The sequence below is a fragment of the Phyllostomus discolor genome, chromosome 10 (assembly GCF_004126475.2).
Source record: "Phyllostomus discolor isolate MPI-MPIP mPhyDis1 chromosome 10, mPhyDis1.pri.v3, whole genome shotgun sequence".
Lineage (NCBI taxonomy): Eukaryota > Metazoa > Chordata > Mammalia > Chiroptera > Phyllostomidae > Phyllostomus > Phyllostomus discolor.
The window spans coordinates 53,081,547-53,091,892 of NC_040912.2; the positions used below are offsets into that span (position 1 = coordinate 53,081,547).

At 37.0% G+C, this 10,346-nt stretch overlaps 1 protein-coding gene across 1 annotated transcript; it reads left to right on the plus strand.

Moving 5' to 3' along the window:
• Nucleotides 1–1,655: 1,655 nt before the first annotated feature.
• YAE1 (YAE1 maturation factor of ABCE1) lies at nt 1,656–5,757 on the plus strand. Its single transcript, XM_028526040.2, has 3 exons — nt 1,656–1,836; nt 3,137–3,258; nt 5,145–5,757. The coding sequence occupies exons 1-3, from the start codon at nt 1,708–1,710 to the stop codon at nt 5,572–5,574; spliced, it is 681 nt and encodes a 226-aa protein (XP_028381841.1). The 5' UTR covers nt 1,656–1,707; the 3' UTR covers nt 5,575–5,757.
• The last annotated feature ends 4,589 nt before the right edge of the window (nt 5,758–10,346 follow it).

Below are 10,346 nucleotides of genomic sequence, written 5' to 3' on the forward strand. Positions count from 1 at the left end.
CAAACAACTCAATTAAGCAATGGGCAAAGGACCTGAATAGACACTTTTCCAAAAGAGAACATACAGATGGCCAATAGACCTATGAAAAGATGCTCAATGTCACTAATCAGAGAAATGCAAATTAAAACCAAAATGAGATACTACCTCACACCTGTCAGAATGGCTATCATCAATTAATCAACAAATAACAAGTGTTGGTAAGGATGTGGAGAAAGGGAAACCCTTTTGCACTATTAGGGGGAATGCAGATTGATGCCACCACTATGGAAAGCAGTATGGAGTTACCTCAAAAAATTAAAAATGGATCTTCCTTTTGACCTAGTGACTCCACTTCTGGGAATATATCCAAAGGAACCCAAAACACTAATTCAAAAGGCATAAGTATCCCTATGCTCATTGCAGCTCTATTTACAATTTTCAAGATATCGAAGCAGCCCAAATGTCCACCAGTAGATGTGTGGATAAAACACTTATGGGATATTTGTTTACATATTGGAATTCTACTTCACCTTAAAAAAAAGAAGATTTTACCTTTTGGGACAGGATCGATGTACCTGGAGGACATTATGCTAAGTGAAATTAGACAATCAGGGAAAGACAAATACCATAGGATTTCATTTATATGTGGAATCTAATGAACAAACTGAACTAACAAGCAAAACAGAGACGGACTCAAAGGTGGAGAGCAGATGACAGCTAGTAGGGTGTGGAGAGGTTAGGGTTGTTGAGGGATCCAGGAAAAAGGACCCATGGACATGGACAACAGTGTGGTCATGGCTGCCTGGAGCGAGGCAAAGGAGACTAAATGGTAATGGGAAAAAGTATGACAGAAATTAAATTTTAAAAAGAATGAAACAAAAATAAAAGTATGTGTCTATTCGTTTTACTTTTTACTCAGTCCCAATGATTTCCTGGCTTCGCTTTCTTCCACCTTCCTATCTATCACCAATGGATTTCATGTAACCCCTTAAGCCTCCTCTTTTGATTGCCATTTATAAATCGCCATATTTCGCAGTGTATAATGCACTTTTGCCCAAATTTTTTAGGGTAAAATAAGGATGTGCATTATACTAATACTAATATAGTATACTACTAATGTAAGTAAACTAATTCCCTATCTATATAAATGTTTTTTAATTCTTTTATTTATGCTTATGCTTTAAAAGTGTAACTCTAGAAAGCACTGACGATATCCATATGGAAAAAAGCAAGTATCTACATACAACTAAATAAAAATTGAATTAAAAATTTTAAATACAAGATTTTTTTCCTGAAAGTTTGGGCCAAAAATGTGGGCTCGCATTATACACAGGAGTACATTACACACTACAAAATACAGGTCAGTGCAAAACTGCTATTTTCTGGAGCATCTTCTCAATCTGTTGAGATTTTGCTTCCCAGCAGTTGCCCTCAGTTTGGCTCAAATAATCTCATAAAAATTCTCTACAGATTTAAGCATTTCCTAAATTGATAAACCAGAAAATACCAGTGAGCAGAGAGTGGATGGGAGGCAGTAGCCAGGACACAGCAGAGACTGCCCGCACCGCCCACGCCGTATCCGCCCCTTCTGCGCAAGTGCAGCCATCCAGCGAACAGCACTCAGTCATCAGACCCCGCCCCTCCACCTCACCCCCCACCCCCTGACTCTCAGACCGGAAGGAGTTCTCGGAGTTTCCAGTTCTCAGCGGCCTTCTGGTTACCTCGGTGATGTCCTGGGTTAAAGCTGCTCCTTTGGTCCCAGGCAGTGGAAAGGAGGAGGAAGTGTTTGACGAGGAAGCGGACGAGTCACTTCTGGTGCAGCGAGAATGGCAGAGCCACATGCGGAGACGAGTCAAAGTAAAGCTGTCTGGAGGGCGCGGAGCAGGGTGGTCCCTTGGTATGCCGGGTTATGGGGAGAGAGGCGGGATTGTGATGAGGTTCCACGGGAGATTGAGGCCTTCGCGGTCCCTGCCGCCAGCGCGACCTGCCTTCGAGTTGCCGCCCAACACAGCCTGTATCCTCTTAAGATTACCCAGTGGGTTGCCGAAAGCCTGTGAAACCACTGGGAGCTTTCAGCGAGAGCCAGGGGAGTGGGATAGACGGGCCCCACCAAAGCAAACTGTCTAAACTTTGAAGAGATTGCAGTTCGGTGGGGATCGTAGGGAAGGGAGTGGAGTGGAAATGTGTGCACTTACTATACTAATTATGACTATCAGAGGATTTGTTCAGTTTACAGGGTTGCTTGAATCCGTGGAAGTTAGGGGCGGTAGTAATCAATGTATGTGGAAGAAGTGGATGTAAGAATGTTGTCAAAGGGCAATAAGCGAAAGCTAATATGGAATACTGGTGGCTAGGTAAGGAAGTATTAAAGTTGGTTTCTTTTTTGTTAGGTGTGCCTTATCCATCTCTAATTTGTCTCTTCATTGAGATTAAGCTTAATACCACACACCCAATTTCCAGGTAGCACTCAAAGCTTAGTTCGGGGCCAAATGGTGAGGTCCACTTTCACTTAAAAAATGGTTCATTTGCCAACCATTAAATTGCCCTAAATCTGCTTTTGTTTAATGTTTCAGTAAAATAATTGTTTGGCCCACAACCATGTTGTCAATTCCAGAAATGCTGTGTGTGAAGCTAGGGTATCTTTTGATTGACCATCTTTTGAGCATTATGGCATCAAAGGAGATTCAGTACAAAAAAAAATCCCTGTCCACACTGAATTTGCAGGTTGGTTGAATTTAGGTATCAAGCAAAATTTCTAAAGCCAGATTTCTTATTTTCCTTTTGCTAAACCAATTTCTTCTTTCCCTACTTCAGTTAATTATTCTGAGACTTGATAACTCTGTTTACTGCCTTGCCTCCTCTTTACCCACACCAATCCAATCAGTTGCACAGAGCCAGGCGTATAATTCTCCCTGAATCGTTACTATGAAGCCATTGCTAACACAGGACTTTTAATGGGATAAAGCGGTACTACATTTTTATGAGAATTACAGTCTACTTTGTGTGGCTATGCCATATGTTTTAGATTCATTATGTTAACACAGGAAAGGCTTGTTTTCATTGATTTTCTAAATTTAGTTTTATGACTTTCTAGAAAAACCTACAGTGATCCACTTGATGTTAGTTATAGCTGCAGTTCTTCATTACTTATTTTCAGGAAGGCTATAGAGATGGACTAGAGGCTGGCAAAGCAGTTACTCTTCAACAAGGCTTCAATCAAGGTTATAAAGAAGGTGCAGAAATCATTATGAACTATGGACAACTCAGAGGAACTTTGAGGTAATTTTTAAAATTTAAATGCTGAGTCATTTTATCCTCAGTACTACTAGAGGATTTTTTAAAAAGTAGTATGTAAAAATAAAGTGTTTAAACTAAAAGGCTTTTCCTACTGTTAAATCCACAAGAGTGCTGCAAAGCATTAGAATAATAATATTGCCTTCAAAAAGTCAAGATTATCAGTTCATATCACTTAATATATGAGCTAGATGTCCTTTATAGCAAAGAAAGGATAGGAAGGTGTTTGGGGTTTTTTGTTTGTTTGGTTTTAGTTTTTTGTTTTGCTGCCTGAATTATCAACAGTCTATATTTCAAAGTAATTTAAAAGATCCTCAGGGTTTAAATAAAGCTTTTAGTCTTGTACATGTGACAGAACACAGCACAGCAGAATTCTAGACTAGAAGTACATGATGAAAATTATAACTGGTAATACAGAGAAAAATGATCCCATTTACTTGTGTCCTGAATATGAAGTACCTCTCCAGACTCCACAGCAATAATGGCATGTTTCTGAACCAAGTACTGAAATGGCACATGAAGCAAGGAACATGATAGGGTTGTACTCTTTAATACTCCATACCTTTTAAAAGACCCTCTATAGAGAAAATGGTGCAAAGAATCACTGATTTTTTAAAAGGGTAGAAAATAAAAGTTATCAAAACAAAAAAAATCTTGTGTTAAAGGTTTTAGAAAATGCAATGGTCAGGAATAGAAATTTGCACTCTGCTACTATAGGAAAATGATCGTGTTCATCTTCACATCAAGTTAAATTAATCTCTTATAAGCTTAGAAAGTTATTGCTAAATCTTTTATATCACTGGATTCCATTTTTTTTAACCCACACCCAAGAATGTTTATTGATTTTTTAGAGAGAGAGAAAGGGGAGAGAGAGAGTGAAACATTGATGTGACAGAGAAACATTGATCAGTTGCCTCCAATAAGCACCCCAATCAGTGATAGAACCCGCAACCTAGATATGTGCCCTGACTGGGAATGGAACCCGCAAACCTTTTGATATACGGGATGACACTTCAACCAACTGAACCAACTGGCCAGGTCAAAACATTACATTTCACAACAACTATTTTATGACAGGATTATCTGAACAATCTGAAATTTAAAAAAAAAGTACTATGTGTATTAGAATAGTAAAGAAAAATATTTATTAGGACTAGAAGAATTTTTACCTTCTTCAAGAAAATTGTTAGTTAGCTCAGCAAACAGTGTCTACTTATAACAAAGTTGGAAATGTAAAGTCACCTAAAAGCTTTTTTTTCTAACCTTCAGTTTTGATGGCAAGCAACTACTGTATATGATTAGAACAATGGTTTTCAACCTTGGCTACATCTTGATATCAGCCAGATTGCTATGCAGCTCTAAAAAATAACACCTCTAGAGATTATGATGTAATTATTCTGGGGTTTGACTTAGACCTTGATAGTTTTAAGAGCTCTCAGGTGATTTTAATGTGCATCCAAGTTGAAGAATCACTTGTTTAGAAGCTGTGTGCTGTCCTTAAAGGAGAAACTAATTTTTCTGATCTGTCTTTTTCTGAGTTGTATCCCTCAGAAGCTCCACAGCCACAGGGGAACATCTAAAATGAGGAAGAGCGGATGCGGAGCTGTGAAGGGGTGGTTATGTATTAGAACAGTTTATATGATTAAGCCCAATTGTTTAATTTCTATTGAAAGATAATATCCTTATATTTTTTAATCCTATTTACCATTATTACTTTTCTGATTTTGACTTGCATTCTTATTATTAATTTGGTTTGCATGCTGTTATCTAGAAAAGAAACATATAAGGTAGAAAGGAAACATCAAAAATTCTAAAAGCCTATAGTTGTTTAATTTTTTTCTTATTTAACTCTTGTTTATATTTTCATTCAGTGCTTTGCTCTCCTGGTGTCACCTTCATGATACTAGTTCAGCTTTGATCAGTAAAATAAATAATCTTCTGGATGCAGTTGACCAGTGCGAAGAGCATGTGCTCAAACATCTGAAATCAGTCACCCCACAGCCCGATGTTGTCGATTTATTGGACTCCATTCAGGATATGGACCTTTGTCATGTAGTTCCAGCTGAGAAAAAGATGGATGAAGCTAAGGATGAAAGACTCTGTGAAAATAATGCTGAGTTTAACAAAAACGGTAGCAAGAGTCTTAGCTGGGTAGATTGTTCATCTTCAGAATGTTGTGCAACATGGGAGCATGCACATTCTGAAAATCCAAGCCTCACTTGGATTTTAGAACAGACAGACAGTTTAGTAAAACAGCTGGGAGTATCAGTAGACATATTACAGTACCTCAAGCAACTTTGAAAATTATCTTCTTTTCTAATGAAAATAATGTTCAGAACATTCCTTAGAGCATTTTGTCTGTTAACAAGTTTACTAAAATTTGTACTGGTATCTACATTGAACACTTCACTATCCTTCATGGAAATTTGAAACATGTTCAGAATTAACACTATTAAATGCAATATAAGCCTTTTTTCTCTGTCACTGGTAATTTTTTTTATAGGTTAAGATATTCTCATAAATTCCATTGGTCATTGTCATTTTTAAATTTCTGATTAAAACCAAGTATTTTCAAACTCATTAGCAAAAATGAATCAAACATTTTGTAAGAACCTAACCCTACTTTCTGTTCTGTCACTATCACTTGGTTAGGACCTCATCTCTAGCTAATCAAACCAAAGTTACCAAAAACAATAGCTAACATTGTAAATGTATATACATATATATATGGATATGTTGATAATATATTGAAATTAAGAGGCTATAAGTGTTAAAAACTGAAGAAATGTTTATAATGATCAAAAACATACTACACACTAAAATTAGTTTGTTTCATATTAATTAAAAGTAAAAACTACACAGTTGTGTTTTTTTTATTTTATTTTAATCATTGTTCAAGTACAGTTTCCTCCCTTTTACTCCCATTCCAGCCCACCCACCCAACTCTCCCCACTTCCTTCCCATTACCACCCTCCCCCTAGCTTTTGTCCATGTGTCCTTTAAATTTGTTCCTGTAAACCCTTCCCATTCTCCCCTGAAATTCCCTCTTCTCTCCCCTCTGGTCACTGTCAGTCTGTCCCCTATTTCAGTGTCTTTGGTTATATTTTGCTTGTTTCTTTCTTTTGTTTAGGTTCCAGTTAAAGGTGAGATCATATGGTATTTGTCTTTCACTGCCTGGCTTGTTTCACTTAGCATACTGCTTTCCAGCTCCATCCATGCTGTTGCAAAGTGTAGGAGCTCCTTCTTTCTTTCTGCTGCATAGAATTCCATTGTGTAAATGTACCATAGTTTTTTGATCCATTCATTTACTGATGGGCATCTTGGTTGCTTCCAGCATCTAGCTATTGTAAATTGTGCTGCTATGAACATTGGGGTGCAAAAGTTCTTTTGGATTGGTGTTTTAGTGTTCTTAGGATATAGTCCCAGCAGTGGAATTGCAGGGTCAAAAGGCAGATCCATTTTTAGTTTTCTGAGGAAGTTCCATACTGCTTTCCATAGTGGTTGTACCAGTCTGCAGTCCCACCAACAGTGCACTAGGGTCCCCTTTTCTCCACAACTTCTCCAACACTTGTTGTTTGTTGCTTTGTTTATGATGGCCATTCTGACTGGTGTGAAGTGGTATCTCATTGTGGTTTTAATTTGCATCTCTCTGATAGCTAGCGATATTGAACATTGTTTCATGTGTCTTTGGACTCTCTGTATGTCCTCCTTGGAGAAGTGTCTGTTCAAGTCCTTTGCCCATTTTTTCATTGGGTTCCTGGTCTTCTTTTTTTCTTTTTTTTAAGATTTTATTTATTTATTTTTTTAGGGAGGGAGGGAGAGAGAGAGAGAGAGAAAAACATCAATGTTGCGACAGAGAGAGAGAGAGAGAGAAACATCAATGTGTGGTTGCTGGGGGTTATGGCCTGCAACCCAGGAATGTACCCTGGTTGGGAATCGAACCTGGGACACTTTGGTTCCCAGCCCGCACTCAATCCACTGAGCTATGCCAGCCAGGGGGTTCCTGGTCTTCTTAGAATGTAGTCGTGTAAGTTCTTTATATATTTTGGAGATTAAACCCTTGTCTGAGGTATCATTGGCAAATATGTTTTCCCATATAGTTGGTTCTCTTTATTTTGATACTGTTTTCTTCAGCTGTGCAAAATCTTTTTATTTTGATGAGGTCCCATTTGTTTATTCTTTCCTTTATGTCCCTTGCTCTAGGAGACATGTCAGTAAAAAAGTTTCTGTGTGAAATATCTGAGATTTTCCTACCTACGTTCTCCTCTAGGACTTTAATGGTGTCATGGTTTATATTTAAGTCTTTTATCCACCTTGAATTTATTTTTGTATAAGGTGTAAGTTGGTGCTCGAGTTTCATTTTTTTGCACGTAGCTGTCCAGTTCTCCCAGCACCATTTGTTGAAGAGGCTAGTTTTATTCCATTTTATGTTGCGGCCTCCTTTGTCAAATATTAATTGGCCATAGAGGCTTGGGTTTATTTCTGGAGTCTCTGTTCTGTCCCATTGGTCTATGTGCCTGTTTTTATGCCAGTACCAGGCTGTTTTGATTACAGTGGCCTTGTAGTATAGTTTAGTGTCAGGTATTGTGATCCCTCCTACTTTACTCTTCTTTCTCAAAATTGCAGCAGCTATGCAGGGTCGTTTATGGTTCCATATAAATTGTTGAAGTGTTTGTTCTATGTCTGTGAAATAAGCCATTGGTACTTTAATAGGTATTGCATTGAATGTGTAAATTGCTTTGGGTAGTATGGACATTTTGATGATATTAATTCTTCCAATCCATGAACACGGTATATGTTTCCATTTGTTTGTGTCTTCCTTGATTTCTCTCTTCAGTGTTATGTAGTTTTCTGAATACAGGTCTTTTACCTGTTTGGTTAGGTTTATTCCTAGATATTTTATTTTTCTTTTTGCTATTTCAAATGGGATTTTTTTTCTTGATTTCTGCTTCTGCTGCTTCATTGTTGGACTACAGAAATGCCTTTGATTTCTGGATATTGACTTTGTATCCTGCTGTTTTGTCAAATTCATTTATTAGGTCAAACAGTTTTTTGGTGGAATCTATAGGATTTTTATGTACACTATCATGTCATCTGCAAACAGTGACAGTTTTGTTTCCTCCTTTCTGATTTGGATTCCTTTTATTTGTTTTTCTTGTCTGGTCGCTGTGGCTAAAACTTCCAGTACTATATTGAATAGAAGTGGTAAAAGTGGACAGCCTTGTCTTGTTCCTGATCTTAGTGGAAAAGATTTTAATTTTTGCCCATTGAGTATGATGTTAGCTGTAGGTCTCTCATATATGGCCTTTATTATGTTGAGGAATGCTCTCTGTATTCCCACTTTGCTGAGTGTTTTTATCAAAAACTACACAGTTTTTGAAAAATACAGAAAATACATTTCATGCTCAAGTACTACTTAGTTTTTCCAAGTACTTAGGAGTTAGCACTGTTGCCTAACAAATGTGTCAGTTTATTATATCTACGCTGTAGTTTTACTTCATATCCACATAGGAATAAACACTGAAACCACTGACTTGTAACAGTATTCTGAGTCTGGCATAGACAAAATTAGATTCAAACTTTTATTCCAGGACCTAAACCTATAAGATTAGGAAAAGATTTTTTATCACTTTTTTACCTGAAACAAATTTATGTGAGGGACCAGACTTCAGAGGCACCCAAATAATTGCCATATTGGTAGCCTTAATTGTGTTTTCACCAATATTTATATCTACCATCAATTCTAAAAGACAGATATACTGAGATGGTGAGAGAATCTGATAAAATACATCTTTCAAAAGATGAAGAAAATGTACTACTGTAATCTTACAACCTCCTCAAACTTCACAGAACATTAAGGAATTGAAACTATGAATTTGAAATCAGAAGACCGTATAGTGTTTCAGCATTTACTGAAATATGCTGAAGATATCGAGTGACATTTGACAGTTGTGTTTTTTTAAAGTGTGTTTATCTCTAGAAGTAAACAGTATTTCAGAGATTCACATTTTTTTCACATTTATGGATGCAGCAAAAATCTCAAATCCTCATGGAATATTATAAGCAGTCTCTAAAGTCTTCATGTTGCTCTGTCCTGCATATTAGGTATGAAATGTCCATTTGAATGTTACATATGAGGAAAGCCAAAATCACCCTGAGTAGAACTTTCATGAGTGCAGAAAATCTTGAGATTTTATCTGATTTCATTCTGATAAGATACCCTGAAGACAACAGTCCTTGCCACTGGAAATACAGTGTTTTTGTGTGGATGTTCATAGCAAAAGAAGTCAAGAATTAGCTGAGTTGATGAGGCTGTTGGGTTGAAAACATCTTATACTTGCTTTGCCTTTATAAAAATACAGGAGTTCATGAACTACAGAGGAATATTAATGGTGTGCTCCTTATACCTGTGCTGCATGAATGTGAGCCTATTTACTACTATTTGCTCTTTTTCTCATGTTTTTATGTATTGTATGTGTATTTTTGTTTCTTTTATTATGACAGCATCTCTATTTTACTATATCCAACAAGAGCAAGGGAAAGAAACCTCGCTCACCTTGTATCTTACCTTGCCTCATATGTTGTAGACCTGCCATGTCTTGCCATGAAAAGGCCCTAGAGGAACATAAACATTTGGCAAAACTGTCCCAGAACACACAGCCAGAGTATCAAAACCTAAGACACAGTCTTGTTATTTAACTGTCTTGTTTTAAAATCCCTTGGGTATATATTCTATCAAAGCCAAAGATAAATGCAATAAAAGAAGCAGTTTTGGGATATAGGAAGAGCGACAAATGAAACAAAAACTTACAGTTAAATCTAATGGCTGACCATATGTCTATGGTATTTCATGCAATTGCTAGGGATTTCTAAGGAGGGGAGGCCTAAGATACAGGACTTTACTCTGTGTTTCTAATAATAAGCATTTCTATGAGACTTTAAAGACTCATGGTACTTCATCTAACTGTACCAATAACCATTGGTATTAATAGTCAATAAACATTGGTATTTCTACATTATATTATAATTACTTGGGTATATGTTTAATGTTTGTCCACTAATATCTACTCTCT

Coding starts and splice junctions, on each gene's coding strand:
- YAE1 (XM_028526040.2), top strand. CDS start 1,708: ATGTCCTGGGTTAAAGCTGCTCCTTTGGTCCCAGGCAGTGGAAAGGAG. Junction 1,837..3,136: donor ACATGCGGAGACGAGTCAAA/GTAAAGCTGTCT, acceptor ACTTATTTTCAG/GAAGGCTATAGAGATGGACT. Junction 3,259..5,144: donor CAACTCAGAGGAACTTTGAG/GTAATTTTTAAA, acceptor ATTTTCATTCAG/TGCTTTGCTCTCCTGGTGTC.